The following is a 24,202-nucleotide window of genomic DNA, read 5'->3' on the forward strand; positions in this document are numbered from 1 at the left end:
CCAAGTGCCAGCACCAGGGAGCTGGAGTTTTCGGCTGCTATGACTAGGTATAACCTGGCTGTGGCTCTCGCTCCTACAGCCCCAGCGAGCCCCTGCTGAAATTGTCATATGGTCAGGGAGGTAGTGCAGCTTCCTCGGTAGGACAGGCTGGTCTGCCTTAAAGAATGGGCCAGGGAGGGTGAAAGGAGAAAGTGTTCACGGATTTAGAAAAATGAGAGATTTGCCTTTAGGTGCTGGGATCACGGGTGACAAGACAGGAGGGCTAAATGCTGGGATGGAGTGAACACAATGGAAGTGAAGTTGTGTTTTTATTTACTACATTAGGAAAAGCTCCATGACCATCAGATATAAACCGGCACAATTACGGTAAAAGTGGGTGAAAAGGTTGGGGGCTTAATTCACATTAAACGCAGCAGGATGTGTCTCTCAAGAACAGTTGTTTGCCAAGGTTTGCTCACAGCTGACCAGTGCTATGAATGTGTGACAGGGACAGGGTGATGCTGGTTACTGAGGAGCTCCACAGGCTGGTGCTAAGAGAGATCCTTCAGAAATATGGTCAAGTGGACTTTGGTGTTCAGCCAGTTGGATCCCATCACCGTGCTGCAGCGGTGAGGTGGGTCTAGAATTTAATTTTTAAAGATGTATTTATATATACTCTACTTCATTCTGGTAGGCTGGCTGTGTAGCTCTAAGCAGCTTCCATATGCAAGTTGTACTGGTTTGCACCTGGACCTGCTGTGCATATAGCCAAGATTTGTTGTTCCTGGTCTAAAGAGCTTGCCTGCAGCAAGGGTTGGCTTTTCCTGTGGCAGCCCAAAGCTACTGTATTATTGCCCACATTTGGCATTTTCCTTTGGATATGCTAGCCCCCCCCAAACTTTGAAAGTTGTGACTTAGCCAGCAATCCCGTCTGCAGGGAGAAACTCATATTCCCTCATGGTCCCCAGAAGTCCCTCTGGGAGAGGGGAACATACACCTCGTTTGACATCTGTTTCTAGGAATGATGGAGTTTGTGGTGGGGTGTCTCAGCACCAGATTTCAAAGCATCCCCTGGACTAACTCCCAGCTGGGACAGGGGTGGAACAGCAGGGCTCATGGGTGCTGCTCCTCACACTGCTCCTGGGTCCAGCTGGCTGCTGCAGACCTCCATCCTACTGCACAAGGGACCCCACACCATACTCTCCATCCATACCTGCACTAGTCACGGGTCCAAGACATGACGTGAGTTTGGTTTTGAATTCTGATTATGGACAAAATAACCTAACATTACACAAGGACGGTTCAGGTGAAAGCGCAGTCTTTTATGTGTGCGCCACTTTCCCTAAGTGGACGAAGGCAGGAAAAGTTCGGTGAAAGATGAGATGAGGCTGTAATACGATTTCTCATCATCCGTCAGTCCTGCGTTGCCAGGTCTGATCACCACAGCCACGTGAGTATCCGCTTCCTCAGCCGCGTTGGCTTCTGAAAAAAACAGAGGAGAGCAGAGTAGAGATGAGATGTGCTTACTGATCGCTTCATGTGAGGGTTTTTAAGGCTTGAAGATGCCCCCAAACACTGACTTCTTAGCAGAGCCTGTTACAATAGGACAAGAGACCATGGGTTTACACTAAAAGAGGGTAGATTCAAGCTAGATATAAGGAAGAAATTTTTTACAATGAAGGTGGTAAAACACTGGCCCAGGTTGCCCAGAGAGGTGGTGGATGCCCCATCCCTGCAGACATCCCAGGCCAGGCTGGATGGGGCTGTGAGCAACCTGATCTAGTTGAAGATGTCCCTGCTAATGGCAGAGGGATAGGACTAGGTGAGCTTTGAAGGTCCTTCCAAACCAAACTGTACTATGATTCGTATCACAAACCAGCTGGGCTGTAGTCAGGCTGTGTGTTAGTGAGTCCAATACCACCCTTGGAGTCACTTCTCACAAGCTTCCTTCGCTCCCCAAGCATGGGAAGACAATACAGGGAAAAGGAGGTAACCGCAAGCTCCTACCAGCTGCGACCCTGCCTGGGAAAAAGGTAAGGGCTAACTCCTTTGGACTGAGCTGCCTTCCACCAAGATCCCAACTTGGTGCCATTTCTGCCAGAAGGATGTTCCAAGCAAAGACAGGAGACTAAATTAGCTTTCCAAGCTTGGCTTTCCAGGGGTTGAGTCTTCATGACCAAAAGCAATTTTCAGCAAGTCAGCAGCGCATCTCCAAAGAGCAGCATCCTCCCTTGCACAGGTGAGAGCCAGCAGGGCTGGCAGGCCACCTACCTCGAGGGACATCCGTCAGGAAGAGGATGTTGTTGGTGGCACAGCCAATACTGGCAGCAATCCTTCTGTAGCTCTCGCTATCAACCTTGGGGCCTATTTTGGTGTCAAAGTGGCCGTCAAAGAGCTGAAAGAGACAGAAAAGCCAAGGCCGTTGCTGAGTACAACCTGAGGAGCAGGGCAAAACTTCACTCCTGAGCAAGACATCCCCTTTGCTTCCTACCACAGCATGGGGAGGCAATGGCCAGCCCTCAGCCATGCTGGCAGGCTGAGCTTAACTCCACTGTCCCACCATCCTGCCCCAGACTCTATTCATGAAGCATTACAGCAAGAGCAGTTGAGGGAGGGAAGCACTCTGCAGAGGGAGAAGCTGTTAAAGAAGGTGATAAGGTTTATCTACCTCTAGGATATCACCTTCTGTAGAGTATCCGAACAGAAGCTTCTGGGCTTCGACGCTCCCCGAGGAGTAGATATAGACCTTCATCCCTGCTTCCCGCCACTTGCGGATGGCTGGAACCACGTCCTCGAAGACTCTGGAGCAAAACAAGGCAGCAGGTAAGGGCAAACCCAGAGGCACCTGCGGTCACACCTTTAGCCAGGCATGGACAACTGCCCTATTAGTTTGCAAAGGGACTTTGCTTTCCATCTTCTCAGGGCTTCTGCAGTCGGGGAGTCTATTTCAGCAGCAGGTGATATATTCTTAGCTCCAGCCAACTGAGCAGCTCATCAGCTGCTACACAGACAGCAGCTCTGATGAACTGTCTCAGATGTCTGGCAGCATTTTCTCTGGCCCCTTCAATTTGGAGAGGAGGGAAGGTTGGGGAAAATGGCATCCTGCTGCCCTTCTCCATGTGGGAGAAATAAGGGGGAGGACAGAGGACAGAGAAGACAGGCTCTTCCACCCCAACTCTCACCTCCCTTGCAAGCTACACAAGTTTCCCTGTTGGTAAGAGCTACGGCCACAAGCTGCATCCGTACGAGGCAAACCCATCCCACAGGTTCAGGCTCCGGCCACGCAAATGGAGGAGCTGAGAGGAGGTTGCAGCTGCAGGAGCTAAATGAGTGGCGCGATATGAACTGTTTCAAGCCAGACAACAGGAAAGAGTCGCCTAAGGCACTGAGGTCAAAGCTGCTCTGGGGAGAAGGCTCTGAAGAGACCTTATTGCAGTCTTTCAGTACTTAAAAGGGCCTAAAGGAGGGGAGATTCAGACTAGACATGAGGAAGAAAGTTCTTACACTGAGGGTGGTGAGACACTGGCCCAGGTTGCCCAGAGAGGTGGTGGATGAACCATCCCTGCAGACATCCCAGGCCAGGCTGGATGGGGCTGTGAGCAACCTGATCTAGTTGAAGATGTCCCTGCTCATGGCAGGGGGTTGGACCAGATAAGCTTTGAAGGTCCCTTCCAACCCAAACTATTCTATGATTCTATACTCTATTCAGTGACTCAATTTGTATCAGTCCAGATGTGTCCCTGGATTAACTGCAACGCAGAGGGAGAACCACACTCCGCTTGCTAGGCACCAGCATCCCTCCCCTTATTCCTCTGGCCTTGCAAAGTGCTGGTAAGGCAAGATACAAGTCTAGCAACAGGCTGACATAGCTCAAAATGTAAGCTCTGCCTAATGCCCAGGTAGCAGCTGTCTGAAGACAAGCCTAGCAGCAGGGAGCAAAGCTGTGAAAAAAGACCAAACTGAAGGCAACTGCTGCGTAACTTCTAATGGAGATGTCTGTCAAATCCCTCATTCCCTTCTCATTTGGACGAGCAGATCCCTCCAGTGCTGCAGTTACAGGTATGTAAAAGCTCTTTGTATGCAAAGGACATTTACAAGATGATCAATGTAGTGGGAACTTGGGGGAACTGAAGGCCAGAGGATGCTCAAGAGGGACAAAGTGAGAACAGAACCTGCTCAGGGCCTTTTTATCTTATGTATTTAAAAAGAAAGGAAAAAAAAAAGTTATTTACTTTTTTTGGTAATTATTTATTAAAAGTATCTGGTGTCAGCTGGAAATACCTTGGGGTTGTAAAGCTCTTGCAGAAAAACCCAGCCATCCTCACGTGTTCATGTGCAGAGTTCGGTGCCTGGATTTCAGACACTTATGTGCCAGATCAGTTGGGTGAGAGGGAGACTTTAGAGATCTCACTCCTTGGATGCTGCCAAGCAGCAGGGCCAGTTCCACAGTTTTGGGGTCACTATAAGACAATTATCCCTGTTTATTAAAAAAGAAAACCACCACAACAACAGGATGGCTGTCCCTCTTGATTTGCTTTTGTTTTTTGTTGCTTTCTCTGGTGGATGTTTACGTTTTTCTGTGAGCTCTTTTTTTTCTTCCTCATCCTTCTTTTGGCAAAACACTTCATGAACTTAAGGGTTTGTTTTCCTTCCTTAGGAACTTGAAATGCGTAGTTTAACCAGGTATCTCTGGATGTAAATAAGAAGATCAAGCTTAACTCCAGTAGTCCTTACCTATGCACCTGTGTGTGGTGTCTGAAACATTAAGAAGAGGCTGAAGGCAAAAAAAGGAAAGGCAGGAAATGCTCAGGTAAGAGACAAACCAAGAGGAAACAAATGAAAGGACTCTGCAATCCCAGCTTGTTTAGGCTTGTTCCAAAATTTGAGTGCAATTCAGGGATAAAAAATGCCAGAAGCAGAACTGTAAGAAGTTCATATTTGTGCCTCAGTCTCTTGGTTTATCAAGAAATTTCTGTAGAGAAATACTGAGACATTTTCTTAGTTTTTCATGCAGAAGATAGTTGTCCTTGTTGAACGTCCCATCAGTTGTGGGAGGAGAATTGCCCCATGTCACACCTCCATTACCTCATGCTGTTTCTCAGACCCCGTCTCCTTTACAGACTCTGTATAGGTGGCTGGAGAACGAGCTGTTGCCCAACATGTACCTGCCAGTTATTCCCTAAGGAGAAACAATATCACCCACTTGTCATCTTCCCAGTGGGGACTGGGACAACCTGTTCAGTCCTGAGGTTACTGTAAGCTTTTGGTTCCTGAGATCCAAAGATTAAGCTCAATGAATTTGTTTCACTGCATGATCAAGTTTGGAAATGAAGTGTTTGCAGTTGGTTACATGACAGCAGTGGCTTGGTTTAAGCCACAACTGAATGTAAATATATTGGCTTCTCTACCAAGGTAGCAATTTGAGATTGCATTGGTATGCGGGGCTGTTTCTAGGACCTTAGGCAGCTATTCTGCTAACTGACACCAAGAAAAGATGCACCCCGTACCTGCCCAAGGGAAAAGAGTGCACAATTACTCATACACACAAAGTAACAAGGCACAATTACTCACTCTCCTTTGACATGGCCGGTTGCATAGGCTGCCCTCCACATGTGACCCTGCAGCTGCTTCAGTGCTGTGGTCTTCCTGTCCAGAGACATCTGCCAGTGCACGTTGTCTACAACCGCCTGGATGACCCGCTCCAGCTCCTCTTCCCCACTCCCACTCTCCAAAGGGATCAGCACAGCGCCATCCAGGCTGGAGTCCTCCTGAGCCTGGAAATCATCCATGAGAACAAGAGGTGAAGTGGTCTCAGCATGTCAAATTGCCTCAAACTGTGCCAGGGGAGGTTTAGATTAGATATTGGGAAACATTTATTCACGGAAAGGGTTGTTGGGCATTGGAACAGGCTGCCCAGGGAAGTGGTGGAGTCACCATCCCTGGAGGTGTTTAAAAGGTGTTTAGATGAGGTTCTTAGGGACATGGTTTAGTGCCAGAGTTCAGTTAATGGTTGGACTTGATGATCTTGAGGGTCTCTTCCAACTGAAATGATTCTGTGATTCTATTGATTCCATGATCTCAATTTAGGAAGGGGGGCCCAACACCTGCATCAATGCAGCTCTGTGTAGGTCATGGCTTGAGCTGTTCTTCACGTAAAGGGTCACAATGTTGTTGAAATGCTTTTCTCAATGGGAAATTCACACTTCAGTAGCATCTAGAAACACTTGCTTGGATTGTACTTTCCAAAACCAACAATAAGCACTACTGTAGCTGTATCATAACTAATTTAATAAGAATTATTCTTGCTTAAGTATTTAATTACTGAAATCAAGACAAAGAAGCCAATGCCTCTGTTGGCTTCAGACAGCGACAGGTTTCAAATCGATGCCGTGGCCCTGTATAGAGGCAGAATACGCTGCCCTGAGCAGGGCAAGTACTCTGCCATCCTTCCACACTGCTTCCCAAACACAGAATCATAGAATACTACAATGTCCTAAGATGGAAGGGACCCAAAAGGATCATCAAATCCAACTCCTGTCCCTGCATAGGACAACCCCCAAATTCACACCATTCACCTGGAAGCCCCAGGCAGCTGATTCAGCAAGAGAAGGGCACAGTGCAGGCACGGAGCTGAAAAGCTGTGGTTTGACCCCGGCTCAAGTGCTGTGAGGACCAAGGCAAGCTGAGGGAAGCAGTCGAGCTGCTGCCTACCAAGGAGCAGCCCTTCCCCAAGCACAACCCCAGGCTTTGGGTGGGGGAGAAGCCACCCACCAAGGAAACCAGCCTGCGTGGGGGGCAAAGAGAGGTATGGGCTCGTGTTGGGTGATCGAGGGAGTCTAAGTGACCTGAAGTCTCAGGCATCCTGTCAAAACCCATGGAGACATGGTATAGTTTGGTGACTTCACCTGTTTCCTCAGCAGCCCGACGTCCCGCTGGCACTCCTCCTCCTCCCAGTGAGCACGCAGGTACTCCTTCACGTTGTCTTTGATGTAAGGGAACAAGGTCTCCTGGCAAGGCACAAGAAAAACTGGCAGCTCTTTTAACTGGGCAGAGGTGAGGCTGACTTGGTTGTAAAACAGCCACTTCACGTGCTGGTGTGCACGGTTATTCCCCTGAGTTCCCACTGCAGATCTGCAGCTTGTGAAACCACAGCCAAGGGTCTCTGCCTGCACCCAGGCCAGCACCAACCTTGCACTAAGGTTAGTGCACGTGGATTTTTTGCACAAAATGCCTATGTAGCTGCAACTTTTAAATGTTGGGATAACTTTTCCTGTTAACTCTCTCAAATGGCAGATGTGACCTGAAGTTGCCATCAGCTGAGAAGTTCAAGGCTGACTTCACATATACTCCAAACTGACAAGCTATACTGCTCTGTTTTTATGGGGCACTTGTCCTAATGAAGGTCATTCTGAAAACACAATTCAACTTGTCACCAGAGCTGGAGGACCTTTTTAAAAAGCAAAGTCTAGTCCAGTGACACTGAACTCCATAGGACAGTCCTGCAAATGAAATGAAATGGGATCAGGGAAAAGTGCCAGAGGAGAATGACAAAACTTCCCTGAGATCCCCAGGGCAAGCAGAAATAGTTACAAATCACTCTCATTAGCAGTGTTTCATGACTGAGAAGCCACAAGCAGCTGCTGTGACATCTCTGAGTGCAGGAAGAGCCTCAGGACAAGGGGAAGGACAGGGAGCTCCTTCCTTTGAGTACAGAATCAAACCTTTCTTAACTGTGAAAAATTTGAGATGTGGAGGTGACAGGAGGAAACTAACCTGAGCTCATCTCTGCTCAAAAAATGGCCAGTGGTATTTTTCTCCTCACTATATGTCACCTCTAATATCATCAGAGTGGAGAACGACAGCAAGTTGACTTCATTTTATGGTTACATTTTCAGACAGGTGGATCCTAGTTAATACTGGCCATAGTTGTAAGCCGATACTTCTCTGTGACATAAAAGAGCAAAAAAAGTACCCAAATTTTTAATTGCAAGAACCACCTGCAGTGCCCTCACTTGTAACTGAATTAAGAAAAGTGTGGTTCCCCAAGAGTGTGATGTGGTGGCAGGACTTCAGGATTTTCTGTTACTCACGTTTCTGGTGTTGTATATTTTAAAAACAATGTAAATTTCAGGGAAAGGAAAATCTTTTAAATGCCTAGAAAATTATCATCAAGTTGCCTTGGGAAATCAACAGCTTTGTAACATCCCCACTTACTCTCTCATTTCCTTTATTTGAGCTCAGCCACTTTCAATCTATCTTTTAAATCAGGGAGGAAATTAAAGATTATCCACTGGGAAAGGCAATTGTCCTGCTGATTTTGTGCAACTTCCCTTACAATTCAGGTGTCAGAAGGTCCCAATTGCTTTCCAAAAGCAGCGTCTCGTGCTGGCAAAGAAAAACTTCCAAAGAGGCTTTGAAAGCAGAGTGTCTTATTCTGTGATTGATTCACTGGATTCTAAAAGGGCAAAAGCCTTGGCCCGCTGGTAAATGCTTTGGTCTGAGGTCCAAGAGGGGACACCGTGTGACGGCTGGAGTGCTGGACAGCCAGAGGGACAGCCGGATGTCAGGAGTGATGCCAAGCAACAGTGTGCTGATTTTAAAAGGCCATGACTTTGTGTGGAAGACTCCTTGCATCCTGCAAGAAAACATCTGCATCTCCGAGGCTACTTGAGCTTTCAGCAACTCTCTCACCAGTGTCTGCAAACTCTTAATAGGTTTAACCAGGGCTGTTATTAACCTTTATGATTTCATCCGCTTCTATCTTGGCCAGCAGGACACCCGAGCCTGCCTGTGCAAAGCTCCCATTGCTCTGTCCACTGCCTGTCTGTGCTGGGGAGATGGACACTGTCACCCCACCCCACTGCCAGACAGATGGGCTCCTCGGCGACGTCCAGCCCCAGATGCGGCTGGCCCAACACAGCTGGCAGGATGGAGAAACTGCCAACACAGCTGGACAGCCCCTCCCAAGCCTTCATGACTGCTCATGGCAACGCCAAACCCGGTATTTTTAACATCAGTAAATAAAAGGGTAGTATTTTTATCAGTAAATAGCCCTGTAGCACGCTTTATTTAGCGCTTGCAAGACTTCAAGTGACACAGGTCAGTTTTCCTCTCAATATCCATGCAAACTGTCACAAAATTCAGTGATAATCTGCTCTTTTCCACATCTGGCAAACCCCAGGGGATATAGTTTATCAAATGACATCTCTCCCCTGCCATCTACTTTTCTCTACCAGGGTGGACCCAGCTAAAGAGAAAACTTGGAGACCACTAACTTAGGGGCCATCAAATATTCTCTTTTTTGGTATCTCTGTTTAGTCCACCCATTGACCACCTCATTTTATTGTCTTACTTTTCATATTTGATAATACTAATACTAAAGAAAGGATTAAATAAAGTCCTTTAATATTAAATAATAAAATGCCTGCACAACCAGCAGTGGACTTCTTAAAGGGAAATAGAAATCATGGGAGGTTAACTGAAAGACCAAGCGATATAACTTGTTTCAGGCATTTTCAGGATTTCCAGCAAATTGACTTTTACTGAGAACCATAACTCATTTGGCCTCTCTGTAACAGATTCTTGGTAGGAAACCTTCACAGGCGTAGTGCCTGTTATGTGCATGACAACGGAACATGTTAGTGGTGGATATAACCAACTTATTTCCTCTGTTAGATGTCCAGTATGAAATCTGAGCTGTTTAAATTGAAAGATACCGAGGAGAGGGAGGCAGCTCTAATGCCGTCTAGACCTGAAGTTTCTCCAAGAGCACTGGAAAAACATGGGCAGGAAAGATGTAGGTCACGTTGTTCATCTGTTAAACTGTGTTAGCAGAAACACCTAGAAAGCCTGGCAGGAGCTTTCATGCCTGCGTCATGTGGGTCACAAAGCACCTTTGTAAACTACCCACAAAAAAAATCCACTAAAAGCTATAATCTGTCACAGAGAAATACAGGTTAACGGCAGGAGCAGCATTTAGACAGTATCTGTTAGGTGTCTTGAATACAGGCAAATTGCTCCCTTATGAGCTGAGGAACCAAAACCCCTGGGAGCAAAGGGACCCACAGCGGTGGCAGAGCTGCGAGTTTTAATAGCGTCTTACAGCATTTGTCCCGATGCCTCCTCCTGGCCTCACAGGCTTCCAGGTCCTCTCACTGCTGCAACTAAAACAACATTTTCAGTTCTCTGAAGCCTCCTCTGAGGCAAGAGAAGCCACTCGTACATATTTGCTGTTAGTATAACCCTCCTCACGTACACCTGATGCACCCTCTGCATTAACTTCCTCCTGTACTGGTCCTGTGCACGCTGGAGGAAGGGGACACATCTCCAGTAACACATCTCCGTTGGCACTGCAGGCATCTGGCTGTACCCCCTTTTGAAGGGAGCAGGCAGGGGATAACCCCGAGATAGCACCTGGAGCTCTCCACACGTTCGGGTGAGATGCTGCAGCTCCAGCCACCTGAGCAAGTGATGCTCGAGGGCTTCTCCGAGATGAGGCTGAGAGCGCTCCAGCTGCTCCGTATCCACCAAAAAAAACCCATTTATTGGGCTGCCCTCAAAATGACAGGCAATGGGTAAAACGAGATGTATTTTCTCCTCAGCATTATTCAGCAAAACACATGGAACGTGTCCGGGTTTTGCGCGTCTGTAGGACGCTCCGGCCTGCTCTTGGCACGGGAGAGGCGCATCCCAGCCCCGGGGACTTGCGGGCACCGAGATCCGCCCGGGGCAGCGTGCCACCCGCCCCGCCGGCTGCTGAGGGATCTCAGTAATAACGGCGATGCTTACGCCCCGGGCGGGTTCCCGGCCGCGGGACCGGTCTCACCTGGACGAAGGCGATGGGAGTGGTGGTGCCCTCGATGTCCAGCAGGATGGCGCGCACCTCCGCCGGCACCGGCAGCACGCCCATGGCGGCGGCGGGGAAGCGCGGCGGCGGGCGCTCCGCCCTGCGGCTGCGCGGGGGGCCGGGCCGGCGCGGATCGCGGGAGGTGAGTGCGGCAGCGACGGGGCCCCGCTGCCGGGGAGTGTCGCGCCGGCTGTGCCCGCCCCCGGAGAGCCCGCCCCGCCGCCTCCCGAACGGGCCTGCACGTTATGCGCTCCCCCCTCCCCCCCCGCTAGCGCCGGAGATCGGGGCTGCGACCTCCGCGGCAGGAAGGGCGCGGGGAGCACTGAGCGGGTGGGGATGACGGCGGCACCAGCGCCAGAGCCGCCACCAAGGCCGGCTGGGGACCGGGGCACGGAGGGACCCGTCGGCGGGCGCGTGTTGTAGCCCCGCCGGAAGCCGCTAGGGGCGCTGCGGCACCGAGCGAGAGGGCGGTGCTGATTGGCTGACGACGCGGATATATAAAGGCGGCGCAGGCGGTGCCCGGATCTCTTCCGCCGCCATTTTCTCCTCCGCGTAGGTCTCCGCTGTGCGCGCCGCTCGCCTGAGCTGCCTCAACGCCCTCGCCCCGCCATGGAGGACGCGACCGAGATAAGCGGCGGTACGGAGGAGTTTGCCGAGGGCTCCAAGATCAACGCGAGCAAGAACCAGCAGGACGACGGGTAGAGCCGGGGTGGGGGAGGGATCGTGCCTCCATCTCCCTCATCCGCCCGCCCGGGCCGCGCGGGGGGAGGGGGCGTCTTGGGCGCCGGAGGGTGGAGCCTCCTGGGCCAGGGCCGCCTCTTGCCCACGCCAAATGGCTGCACGCGGCGGGGGCGCGCACGGCGGTGCCCGCACGCCCCCCTTTGTGTCCGGGCTGCTGACCCAGTTTCCGTGGGGCGGGACGGGGGGGGGGGGGGGGCTGCCAATCCGGGGGAGTGACGTTGCCGGCAGCCTATCGGGGCGCGATGCTGGGGGGGTTGGGGCGGGAGGCGCTCGCAGGGCCCGCCCGCAGCTGCGGCCTGCGGCCTCGGGCGCGGCTGTGCGGCCCGCCGGGCCGGGTGGCCGTGGCTTCGTTGGGCTTGCGGCGGTCGCGAGCGGGCTTGCTCCGTGCTCCACGCGTGCTGATGTGTGTTTACACGTACTCTTATTTCGTATTTCAGGAAAATGTTCATTGGAGGCCTCAGCTGGGACACCAGCAAGAAAGACCTGACAGAATATCTGTCCCGGTTTGGCGAGGTTGTGGATTGTACGATTAAAACAGACCCAGTCACTGGGCGATCAAGGGGGTTTGGTTTTGTCCTCTTCAAGGATGCTGCGAGTGTGGAGAAGGTGGGTGGATTTTCTTGTGGGTCAGTGGCATAAAGCCTGCCTGGGTCACTGCAGTGACCTGAGACTTTGTTCCCTTGTGTGCTTCTCAGGTGTTGGAGCTGAAGGAACACAAACTGGATGGGAAGTTAATAGATCCTAAAAGGGCAAAAGCTCTAAAGGGGAAGGAGCCACCAAAGAAAGTGTTTGTTGGTGGGCTGAGCCCAGATACATCTGAGGAGCAGATTAAGGAGTACTTTGGCGCTTTTGGCGAGGTATAGTATATTGGCTTATAAGAACAGCTCTAGTTTTCAAGTGTAGTGTTGCTGCTGTCTTAAAACAAAAGAATTTGGGAGGAGAGAGCTGGCTCAGACTTACATAAAACTAAGGATTGTTGAAATTGTATGCATGTTAATGAATCTGTAGTGTTGTAATGAGCTGGTTTATAGCTGTCAAAAGCTCCAGTAGTTGTAGTGTTCCCTGAGGGGATTAGGTTACCTGATGCAGACTTCTGTGTCTGTAGCAATTAGTCTTGACTGTAATCAAGTAATGCTACGTCTCCAGATGGAGCAGTTTATTACAGTTGTAACTAGAGCTGATGAGATGTCCATTGAAAGCTGTTGACTGTGCAGACGTCTAAATGCCAAATGGTTCTTGTAGCGTAAGAAGTTGCTTATGGAGTTCATGCATTACTGATAGGTACTTTTGGTTTCAGATTGAAAACATTGAGCTTCCAATGGACACGAAAACGAATGAAAGGAGAGGCTTCTGTTTTATCACATACACAGATGAAGAGCCAGTAAAGAAGTTGCTAGAAAGCAGATACCATCAAATTGGTTCAGGCAAGGTATGGAACCTTTTGTTCTGTGCATGTGAAATACACCATCTCTGTAGGTTTCCCTGAAGGCAGCTCACAAAACGCTCTTGAAATTTTGAATTTCTGTCTTTACAGTGTGAGATCAAAGTAGCACAGCCCAAAGAGGTTTACAGGCAACAGCAGCAGCAGCAGAAAGGAGGAAAAAGCAACACAACTGGTGGACGAGGAAGTGGAAGGGGGCGTGGACGGGGTGAGTGTTTTGGGTGTTGAAATTAATGTAAATGCTGACGTGTCTGTACCAAACGCTAGGGTGTTTGTAGCTATTCCTCATTGTGGGCTGCATGCAGATCTTCTTGTGTTTAAATTGAATGTAGAAAGTAGCTAAGCAGTTAGTAAAAGTGGTTTGGTGCTTGTGAGTGCTTGTGGAAGCTTAAGAATCTCTTGCTCTGCTTGCATTCAGGTGGTGAACTGTCAAGGCAGATGTAGGGTGTTTTTGTGAACACGCAGTTGGCAGCATGGCTAAATGAGTAGTGCAGTTATCCCTTCATGTGAGTGGATACACTGTTAGTTGGCTCACGGATGAGAAATTGAGCTGTACTACAGAGCACAGCTACACCTCACAGTCACTTTGCTACACCTTGCCAACAGATGAGGAGCAAGCAACTGTTACGGGTTAATGCAAGTCAGTCTTACAGTCAAGTGGTCACAACCAACACAATGCAGTAAAGCTGATCCTGTGGTGTAACTTGTGTTCAGGCAATTAATGATCCAAAATAGGTATTAGGAGAATGAGGGGAGCTGCTGCAGTGTGTGCCTTCAATGTTGTGGTGTTTTTGTTTTTTCTGGCTGTTCTATGAGCAGGACTGCCTGCTGTCTAACATCATTGTGGGTGATAAGATTGCATGACCCATCTCTTACCCAAAGGAGATGCCTCAAATCTTTTTAGAAAACTATTTTTCTTGGGGTTTTTGGGAAAGTGAGGGGATTCTGGCAGGTAGTACTTCTGGCACAGATTGTAAGATAGATGAAGTAGCATAGTAGTGCAGTGAAATAGTAACAATTTCTGTAACTTCTAAATGCTATGCTTGGTTTCAGGTCAGGGACAAAACTGGAATCAAGGATTTAATAACTACTATGATCAAGGATATGGGAACTACAATAGCGCTTACAGTGATCAAAGCTACAGTGGCTATGGAGGCTACGACTACTCTGGGTACAACTATCCCAATTACGGATATGGGCCGGGATACACAGATTACAGTGGTGAGTGGGTTTGATCTCATTCCAGATAACGTGCATCCTTACACAGTGGCCTCTTTTGGTAGCTTGCTCTGTAGCACCTCTTGCTCATAACACGTGGCTCTATAAAGAGTACCCTTGTTGGTGTAGCGTATGAGAACAAACTCCTTCAGTGTGTTGGATGTTATTTTTAATGCTTCTTGGTTTCCCCCCTCTGCGTTACCTACAGGTCAACAAAGCACATATGGAAAGGCATCCCGTGGTGGTGGCAATCACCAAAACAACTACCAGCCCTACTAAAGCAGTACCTAGTACTTGAGGAAACAGGTGTGTATACAAGTGCAAGGTCCACTCTGTCTAATCTCATTTAAAGATCAATAGACAAATGAAGATTAAAAACTTGCGTAGCGTGACTTTTCCTTTAAGCTTTTGTTAACTTTAAAACATATTTTTTTAAAAAAACAGCTTTGCCTACAGTGTCTATAGATCTTTAACTTTGTAAAAATGTGACTTTATCTTCTTTAGTATTTCAGAAAAACATAAGAGTTTTTCTGTTTTGCGTTGTGTACCAGGTGGTCTAGAGGAATAATTAAACTTATTAGAAGTATTAACAGGTAAAGTACTGAAATGGGTACAACTTAAGGAAAACAATGTTATCTTCTAACTCTGACATTATACCTTGTTTGTACCCGCCAGCGGGAACTTCATTGCAGGCCGTGTGTCACCCTGACCACGTCTATCTCTGGGGTCGCACGTTGCAGGCAGAGCGCAAGGCATACACCAGAAAACGCTGTCCTGTGGTATGGTCTCTTCCAACTTCATGTACCAGCGTAAAGATTAAAGTGGAAAACTTCAGACTTTGGCTTCTTTTTTTAATCTTTTTGGAGATTAAGTGTCTTAACTTAAATGGTTTTTTACAGGAGTTAAAGTACATAAATGCCTTTACAGCTTAATCATTTGGTCTTCTGTTTAGTGTTGTATTTCAATTGTGGAACCTCATTTTAAGTGTCCATTCTTTAAGATTTAATGCTTGCTTTTTTCTTTTTATAGCTAATAGTGAAATCTGCAAACCAAAATGAACTTTTAAATCTGGAAAAACATTAAAGATCATCTGCACGTGGACTGTTTGAACTAAATTGACCCAACTTGCATTTGCACAGCAGTCATTTAGATGGATAAACAAATAATGGGAAACCTTTTTGGTGGTGTTTCCAGCGGGGGAAGAAAACCAGAGCCAGAGCCAGATTAATAGTCTACATCAGATGTGTGTGGTTCTGGAACAGCTTCCTAAATTGACTGATTTGCAATATTGGGGAAGACTAATTATGGGTAACAAAACCTCTTGTGTTGCCTTAATAAAATATGCATATGATCTTTAACAGTGAAGAAAGGAATATATAGAAGACTTAAAGCAGTTCATGAAAATGGACCTTTTAAAGATTCTTGTAGTAACCTGCACAGATCTGACATATATTTTTGTCTTGATTTTTAGGTAGAGATACTGCAGCGAAGCCATCTTGCAGAACATCGTGAGTGAATGGAAGGTGGTCTTCGTGAGAGGAAATGATTATTTTGTAAAAGACTTTTAGTGTATGACACAACTTGTGTCTGACTGTACATAGCAGCTGAATAGTTTTCTTTTATGGTTTTTACTTTCTTTTTGCCATTCATGTTATGACACAATGTGGACTTGTGTTTATACAAACTTTTATTTGTATAATTTCATGTTAAAGGATTCTCTAATAAATGCTTACTTAAGTGAATCGGTAGCCTTGCTGTTAGCTGTCAGCTTGCATAGAAGGGCATGTACCTTGCTGGAGATCATAAATGACTCAGGATTATCCTGGATACAGAGCAGTACAAACCACTTCTTTCCTCACCTGTCTTAAGAAAACAGCACAGTGCCTTGAGTTAGCATCTCTGGAAGCCAGCAGGGTTGTCTCCTGCTGCCTGCAGGAAAAAGGAGAGGGTCTGTGCCCCAAAACTGCCAACTTCATGCATCTCAAGGGAGAAATCCAGAACTATGGTAATGCTTCTTTTTATGCCAATAGTAGCACTGTGTTGGGAGATTGCAGGGTGAGATCCGTATAGCCTTTCAAGGTTTTTAAAGCACTTATTTTCAAAATATTTAAGGCCATAACTTAATTCCTTGGAACAATTGTTCCTTGCCTCTTCCCATTGCAAGTGAGAGCTCAGCTGAGAACTGCAGGGTCAGCAACTAATTTCTGTAGAAACTGTCTTTACCTACAGTGCCTGTATTGCTTTACTTCAGCCCCAGAACATGGCCTTGCTAGTAGGCTTGGTAATATATAGAAAACTTCTCTAAAAGTTGTCATCAACCTCTAGCAACTTCTGTTTTAAAAGTAACTTCCCCCCTCTCTATTTTTTTTTTTTTAAGCTGTCCGTTTGGTACCGTTGGGTGCTCCATGGGTTTCCTGCAGGTCGTGCGGTGCCAAGGAGCTGGGTGCGGGCCCGGGTCTTCCCGAGGCGGTGGGAGCGGCGGCGGGCAGCTGCCGGTCGGAGGACGAGCTGCTCGCCCCGTGCCCCGCTCCGCAGCGGCCCCGAGAGGTTCCCCAAACGCCGCGGCTGTCGCCCCAGGAGCGGCGGCGGCGCCCGCGGTCAACGGTCACCGACCGACCGGTCCAACGGCGGCCCCGCGCGCCGTCTCCCGGGGAGGCGCTGTCACGTGACCGCGCCCGCCGCGCTCCTTCCGGCCGCCATTTTAGGTTGGGTCGTCGGCGGCGCCATTAAAAAAAAACGGGTGGGAAGAAGGAGGGTTCGGCGCTTTCGTGCCGTCGCCGGGGCCTCGCGAGCGGGGTCGGGGCCTCGGCGGGGAAGCAGCAGCGGGGGCCGGGGGCGGTGAGCGGTCGCCGGCCGAGCGGCGCGGGTCAGCCACAGCGGCGCCGCCATGTCGGAGCAGCAGTTCACCATGGACTCGGCGGTGGCCGGCGCTGGAGGCGGCTCGGCGGAGCCGGCAGAACAGCCTGAGGGGCTGGCAGGGACCGGGGCGGGGGGCGCCGACGGGGGAGGCGGCGGCGGGATCGAGTCGGAGGGAGCCAAGATCGACGCCAGCAAGAACGAGGAGGATGAGGGGTGAGTGGCGGGGGCGACGCGGCTTTTGTGTGCGCGGGGCGGCGGAGCCCGGTGTCCCCGGGGCCGGCCCGGCCCGGCCCCGCTCCGCGGCCCGTTTGTTTACTTTGCGCCGCGGCGACGTCACGTACCGGGCGGGGGCGGGACGCGCCGCTCGGCACCTCCGCTTTACCGGGAGCTCTGGGGCTGGAGCGCCCGGCGGCAGCCGCGGCCCGGCCCGGCCCGGCTCGGCTCACTCGGGGCTGCAGACCTGAGCTGGAGCCGGTGGCCCGGTGCTCCTGGGAAGCGCAGGCGGGTCGGTGTGTGGTTTGCTTCGGGGCACTGCGGGGAGCTGCGGGTGGGCCGGTGCTGGGAGTCGGTTTGGAGATGAGCGGGAACGGCGCTGTCACGGAGCTGCTCTCGAGTGGTGGGAATGTCACGCTCCTGTCCACATCCCACGGCGGCTGGGGTGACTACTCCTGAGATGTGCACCTCGTATCATGTGTGTCAAACTGCAAACGTTTTTCTTCAGTTGTCATTTTTAAGAGTTGATGTGCAGTGCATGTGTTAACAGACTGTAACTCAGTTGTAGCCAAATCCTCAGGACGCAATAACTTAGTGTTGCTCTATGTTGCAAAAATAATCAGTGTGTCACTGGGAGGCATGATGCACCTTGGCTTCTTCGCACCCTGAACTATTCCTCCTTCTCTTACAAAGGTTGCTCTGAGGAAGATTGCTTTAGTTAACAGCTCTAAGTTCAGATTAAGGCAGATTTTAATCTTTTAAGGGTCTCTACTTGATGTTTGGCATGGGGCAGAGTGTCACTTTCATATAGCAGGTGAAATTAACGTTTAATAAATCCGATTCCAGGACAGGCTGCTGCTCTATGCTGTCTCCTGTCAGGCCAATAAGAAACTCAAGCTGCAGGTCTGATTTTGATCAAGGTGGGGGGGAAAAAAAAAAAAAAAAGAAAAAAAGATAAACACTGACTACTGCGTCCTGTAGAAAGTTGCTGTAAAACCAGACTGTCAGCCTCCTGTGATAACCTTGGATGTTGCCAAGAGCAGGGAGAGAGAATAGGAACTTTTTTTGAGTGTTTTGCTAGTGTTAGTGAAAACTTCAAATGTTTTTGTTGCTTCTTCTCTGCTCTTAATGTGCCTTTGCAGTTTGCATATTTGTTTTACTTCTTGCCCTTGAATACACACCTGTTAAAGGGTTTTCATGAGGAAGGCAGTCTTCTTTTGAGTCAATACAGCCTAGAAAAAGTTGTCACTGAGTGATGCAGTGACATTGGGCAGTGATTATGTTTTAGTGTAGGTTGAGTTGTAGTTTAGTTAGTCTTTCAGCTTATGACAGACTTTTTTTTGACCTGTCAGTTTTTACAGGTAACGCTGTACAGGACACAGAGTGTTTGACAGCTCTCTTGGTAGTAGAGGGAGAAGAGCACATCCTCGCTAGCCACTGACTACAGGTTTGACAGTGTTTCCTTTGCATTAGGAGTCAGGGTCAGTGTCTTCAAGAAGAAAACAGTGCGCAGGTTCTCATACCCTTGGATCTCCTTGGTGAGAACTGTGGGCTTGAGAAATCCACATGTTGGTAACTGCCAGGCAACTTCTTAACCAGCCTGTGGGAGGAAAGGCAAAGCCACTAGTCAGGGCAGCATCTGTGCTCTGTTTATCTAACTCATAAGCTTGAAAGCTTTCCCAGTGTGCTTCTGGTGACTTATTTTGGCAAACTGTGTGTGCTGTACACCAGCCAAACTGTGGTTTATTAAATGTCCGTATTTTAAAGGCTTTTGACAGCACTGTGACGTTTCACCTTCGCTGTTTGTTGTGCTCAGCCTGGTGGTGAAGCCCTGGTCTGACCTCAATTTTGCAGCGAAGCAGACGTGCATCAGCTTCTGTAGTGACAAGCTGAAGCAATCATGTTTTGCTGTAGCCACAGATGCAATTATTGCAGGGTGGGAAGAAAATCAGAGCACTGTCAGGTTTCAGACTCATGTTCTTGGTCTGTCACGTGCTTAGTGATATAAAGCAGGGTTTTGTAGGTTAGCGTTGATTGATTGTTGATAATTATATAAATCAGGATTTGTATGTTTGTGTTAATGGTTTGTTGATAACTGTAAAATAGGTGTTTTGTATGTTGGATAGCAACTGTTAGAATACCACTATCCCACATGTGTCAGAACTACAATGCTACATCCTCTGTATGTATTCTGTTTTGCTGCTGGGGGTAGGAGAGGGGAAGCCCCCCAAAACCCATGAATGATGGATGAACAGGAGGACACAAGACATCCTTTGAATTGCTATTTTTTGAATAGCATCCTTTGAATTTACCCCTGTGCACCATTCTTGCTATGTTGGTCCTGAAGACAAAAAGCTGTCACACTAGAAAGGGCTTTTGGTGCTTTGTTGAAGAGAGATGTAGAACTAGTGGGAAAAGTAGCTAAAGGGATGGGGAATTGGTGGTGCTCCTATTCATACCTTTTTATAGAAACACCTGAAGCTGCTGAACCCCCTCGCTTGTATGAAAGTTGGATATGTTTGTCAGAAGCTGAATGCTCTTGTTAATTCTGTGAGAATACAGCTTACTGGACAGAGCCTAGAGTTAGTTCACATGAGCAGCTTTTGATTTGGGAGAGTTTGACCTGTGGAAGTACAACATGACTGAACACAGTTGGCAGAAATATTTGTGTATGTGTAGAAAGTGGGGGAGTTGGAAACATGCTATTGTGGTTTTCCAGGTTTTCTGATAACTATACATGTGATTGTGGAATAAGTTGGTATGCTGAAAATGCACAAAGCTTTGTAGAAAGCATTTTTATAGATCATAATGGACCATACTTACTGTTTTGAGCCTGCTGTGAAATCTTCTTTATCAGTATTAAAAGAGATCAACTCAAAAGAAATCCTCTTTTGAACGGATGCATAAGCCCCATGCCTAATAACTAGGAATGTCTTGTTTATGTGCATATTTGCTTGATTTTTAGTTGATGCAAAACAACAAGTGTTTCCTCTTGAGACACAGTAGTTCTTCATTTTTCTTTCTTATGTGGCTTACTAATGTTATGGGATGGTCATGATTTTATTCCAAGCTTCCAGTGTGTTTTTTTTTTAAATACAAGTCAAGATCAGAGTTATCTGCTGTACCCATTTGCCCAGCAACACTGGTCCTGTAGGTTATATTGGGAAGATGGTCTTATGATTGTATGGGATTATGCCAAGTGTTTATATTGTGGTTTTGGGAGGAAATCTAAGTTTTGAGCATCGAGTAATATACTTTTTTTATTGCCTTCTGGGGAATGGGACTTGACTAAACTTTTAAAATTTGTTTTAGTTTACTAATAATGCTTCTGTTTAACTGCTCTGCCTTATAAATCTGTTCAGCCTGTGTGTTTCACAAGTGGCTGTGTGGGGTGCTCCACAGATAACTAAATGGAATTAAGCCTGTGGGTCAACAGTGGTGAGGATGCAAGGAAGTAGTAAAATAACTTTTTGTGACTCCTTGTAGTTTCTTGGGATAACAGAGCAAGCAACTGCTGCAGAAGATGGTGCAAAACTTTTGTATATGTGTGTAAGCCTTTATCTTATCTGGCCAGGATCATTTATGCAAGTTTTCAAGAAGTGCAGGCCTTACTAGGTGTGTGTGTAGTGTCATTGATAAAATTTTGCTATTTACATTAGGTAACTCAGCTCATAAAGCTTGACAGTCCAGGATTTTAGGTAAGACACATTAACAAATTAACCATCTTGTCTTAACAGGAAAATGTTTATTGGCGGCCTTAGCTGGGACACTACGAAGAAAGATCTGAAGGACTATTTCTCTAAATTTGGTGAAGTCGTCGACTGCACTCTGAAGTTAGATCCCATCACTGGGCGATCGAGAGGCTTTGGCTTTGTACTCTTCAAAGAATCGGAGAGTGTGGATAAGGTAGTGTTGAATTAACGAATCAATGTGTTCAGTTTTAGGCAGCAAAGATACCGCACTCAGATGAGCATATGCATAGTTGTTGTTTGTTCATGATCTGTTAAAGATGATTCTGGGATACAATATATTTACGATGCTTTTTTTCGTAAACCATCTTGCGTGTGATGCAGTGGCCAGGACCAGCAGTGATTCACAAAGAATGGCTTTTGGTACTTGCAGGGGAGTGTACTGCAAGCCACTGGACTTGAGTACTTAAAAAATACTGTATATAAATGTCTACTGCCTACTACTATGAAAGCAGTAATTTACAAAGATCGTAAAAGTATTTGTACTCCAGAGCTGAAATGTGAACTCCTGGAATAGACCCAGTGGATTTGATAGATTTGGGATTTATCGAAGCAAAAATTAGCTGTTAAGCTGTCTAAAATGCTATTGACCCAGGACACTTACAAGTTTTCACCTTTTTAGACCTTTGATAGTATCTAAAATACAAATTCTTTACTTCATAAGGTTTGAGGATATGATTGTAGAGTACTTGCTGAGAAATGTTATGCTCTTACTTCCCTTGGGTGATATGTGGCTCCTGGTGACTCTTGAAAGGCTTCGTCAGAACTGGCTATGTCAGCAGATAGCAATCAAAATCATGGAACTGTCTGGGTTTGTGCAAAAAGTTATCGCTTTAATTAAAGTACTGAAATAGAAGTGATGGCATTAAGGAAAACTAAGTATAAAACAACTGTGTCTTGCTCGAAACATCAGTGAAACATTTACCTTGAACTGTGAGTAAGATCATGTTATAATTTTCCACAGGTCATGGACCAGAAAGAGCACAAGCTGAACGGAAAGGTCATTGATCCGAAAAGAGCTAAAGCCATGAAAACAAAAGAACCTGTAAAAAAGATTTTTGTTGGGGGCTTATCTCCAGACACACCGGAGGAGAAAATAAGGGAATATTTTGGAGGATTTGGTGAGGTGCGTGGTAAAATGAACTGCTTGTACTTGCAGAACTTGTTCTTTCTTCACAAAAAGCAGCCCCCAGACACAACCTGTGTGGAAGCTACTGTAGGGTTAATGGCCAGCATAGCTCCATATATCTTAGTAGTCAGAATTTTAATGATAAGGCTATTTATTACAGGCTTTGAGTTGCATTGACTGGATTAATCGAAGGAGAAGCTGAGGTAAATCAGAGATTCAGGAACTGATTTGTGGGATGTTTGACATAGACTGGGACAGATGTGGGAGGCAGCATTTTTGAGTGTGCTGTTATGGTAATCTCGGGGAGATGCTCTTCAGCCGGCCCCGCTGACCTGCGATGGCGTGTATTCAGACAGTTTACCTAAACTCTGCATCTGTGGAGTCTCTGTCTCTCTCTGTCCCCAGTTTTTGGTGGTGCAGGTGAACAAAATACTAGTGCAGTGCTAAAAAGCTGACCTTGTATGAGCTTGGTACAGGCAACCAAAGTTGGCTGCTGCTTCCCTGTTAGTTCTCACATGTTGCCAGCATCAGGTCATGACAATTCCGCTGTCAGAGAATTCGTATGTCACGTGCCATCTTAATATCATGCAGATAGTTCACTCTGGGCTATGGACTTTGACTAATATGTGCTTAAAAATGTGTGTGCCATGTGCAAGAATAACTTTATTCTGTGTTTGCCATCAGGTGTAAAAATTGTCCTCTTTAACATAGAATTTTAGCAGCATTGTGGCTGAACAGAAAGTGCATTTGCACAAAGTTATATCTTTTTCATAAAAAACTTGAAGATGTAGGTCTGCTTTGAAACACCTAGCTACTTCAATCTTAACTGAGGTAAAACTAGAAGTCAAACTGAGACTATCCAATACAACTAAAATATTATTTGTTATGAGTTCCTGAATGTGCAAAAGATACTATGAAGTAGAGGAAAACAATCTTTTACACAATTAGGAATACTATTTCTAGTGAAGGTGTTGTTCATGATGTTGATATTGGTGGTTTCTAGTGATGTAAAGCCCTATGAAGGAGGCATGTTACTATATTCAAGTCTAAATAATTTTCAGTTAGCAAATATGACCTGTTAGAAACATTTTTAAGTGGCATGAATAGCAGGTTAGAAGATGAAACCACTTTTTCTTCCAGGTTGAATCAATAGAGCTTCCCATGGACAACAAAACAAACAAGAGGCGTGGATTTTGCTTCATTACTTTCAAGGAGGAGGAACCAGTGAAGAAAATAATGGAGAAGAAATACCACAATGTTGGGCTTAGTAAAGTAGGTGGAGTTTTTCCTGGAGAAACTGAACAATGACAGCAGAGGGAGTTGTTTGTATCAGTTGTATCTGCTTGGGGATAATAGTGTGAAAACACCTGTAAGCTTTATTTCTCTCATGTAGACCTTAAACCTATGAAGCATTTATATAGGTGATAGGAGTAGGTTAGTGTAATCTCAGCTTCAGAACTGAGGGGGTTGCAGTGAGGTTTTGTACTGCACCCCTCGTGAGGAGAGGGCTGGGCCACAGTGTGTTTGTTCGTTCGTGGTGAAGTTGCCCCGTTCTCCAGCTGCGTGGTCAGAGTGCTGTGTCGCTAACTCCACTGTATCAGGCTGCACCACGTCTTACTGGTAGCTGGATCTGTGCGTGTTTAATACAGAAATATTTTGTTGTTTTAAGCAAAATGTCAGTTTATCTTAGAGAGCTTCTAAAACTGAAATGAAATGTGAAGTTAGGCTTACCTGTTGAAACTTGCTTACAAAAACTTGGTTGAAATTCAACCTAGTAACAAAACCTCAAATTGTAGCTGACCTCTTCTTCATGGGATAAATATGTAGCGGAACCTTTAGAACAGAGTTGAGTAAAAATGTTGACCATACTTTTGTAACTCAATTTCACTTCTCACAGATAAGTAGACCTCTGAAGTCTGTAGAACTGTAGCAGTGTTTTGGTTGGAAAAGACCTTTGAGATCATAGAGTCCAACATAACCTAACACAGCCATGTGCACCACTAAACCATGTCCCTAAGTGCCATATT

At 47.1% G+C, this 24,202-nt stretch overlaps 3 protein-coding genes across 5 annotated transcripts in view; 2 read left to right on the forward strand and 1 right to left on the reverse strand.

Annotated features, from left to right (window-relative positions):
* Positions 1-297: 297 nt before the first annotated feature.
* ENOPH1 (enolase-phosphatase 1) lies at positions 298-11,181 on the reverse strand. The gene is made up of 6 exons (XM_082050848.1): positions 10,805-11,181; positions 6,885-6,986; positions 5,551-5,753; positions 2,648-2,780; positions 2,251-2,374; positions 298-1,461 (listed from the first exon to the last, which is right to left on the reverse strand). Exons 1-6 carry the CDS (start codon positions 10,886-10,888, stop codon positions 1,322-1,324), a joined length of 786 nt encoding a protein of 261 aa, XP_081906974.1. The 5' UTR covers positions 10,889-11,181; the 3' UTR covers positions 298-1,321.
* Positions 11,182-11,324: 143 nt separating this feature from the next.
* On the forward strand, positions 11,325-15,967 carry HNRNPDL (heterogeneous nuclear ribonucleoprotein D like). 2 transcript variants are annotated; one of them, XR_014183891.1, is made up of 9 exons: positions 11,325-11,523; positions 12,004-12,172; positions 12,262-12,423; positions 12,864-12,995; positions 13,101-13,215; positions 14,061-14,228; positions 14,434-14,531; positions 14,901-15,004; positions 15,697-15,967. XR_014183891.1 is itself a non-coding variant. In XM_082050841.1 (8 exons), exons 1-7 carry the CDS (start codon positions 11,435-11,437, stop codon positions 14,502-14,504), a joined length of 906 nt encoding a protein of 301 aa, XP_081906967.1. In that variant the 5' UTR covers positions 11,326-11,434; the 3' UTR covers positions 14,505-14,531; positions 15,697-15,967. The 2 variants fall into 2 exon arrangements, 1 of the variants encoding a protein (XP_081906967.1); XM_082050841.1 differs by lacking the exon at positions 14,901-15,004 and having other exon boundaries at positions 11,326-11,523.
* A 947-nt stretch (positions 15,968-16,914) lies between these two features.
* Positions 16,915-24,202, forward strand: part of HNRNPD (heterogeneous nuclear ribonucleoprotein D) — a 10,891-nt gene continuing 3,603 nt past the window's right edge. The window contains exons 1-4 of one of the 2 annotated variants that reach the window (XR_014183892.1): positions 16,915-17,297; positions 21,035-21,203; positions 22,011-22,172; positions 23,316-23,447. Coding sequence is in view for 1 of the 2 variants with exons in the window: in XM_082050859.1 (XP_081906985.1) it covers positions 17,113-17,297; positions 21,035-21,203; positions 22,011-22,172; positions 23,316-23,447 (648 nt within the window). In the remaining variant the exon portion in view is untranslated. The remainder of the gene's footprint in view (positions 17,298-21,034; positions 21,204-22,010; positions 22,173-23,315; positions 23,448-24,202) is intronic. The other variant, XM_082050859.1, reaches the window with a different exon arrangement.

Source organism: Streptopelia decaocto, assembly GCF_964273445.1.
Source record: "Streptopelia decaocto genome assembly, chromosome: 4".
In the NCBI taxonomy this organism is placed as follows: domain Eukaryota; kingdom Metazoa; phylum Chordata; class Aves; order Columbiformes; family Columbidae; genus Streptopelia; species Streptopelia decaocto.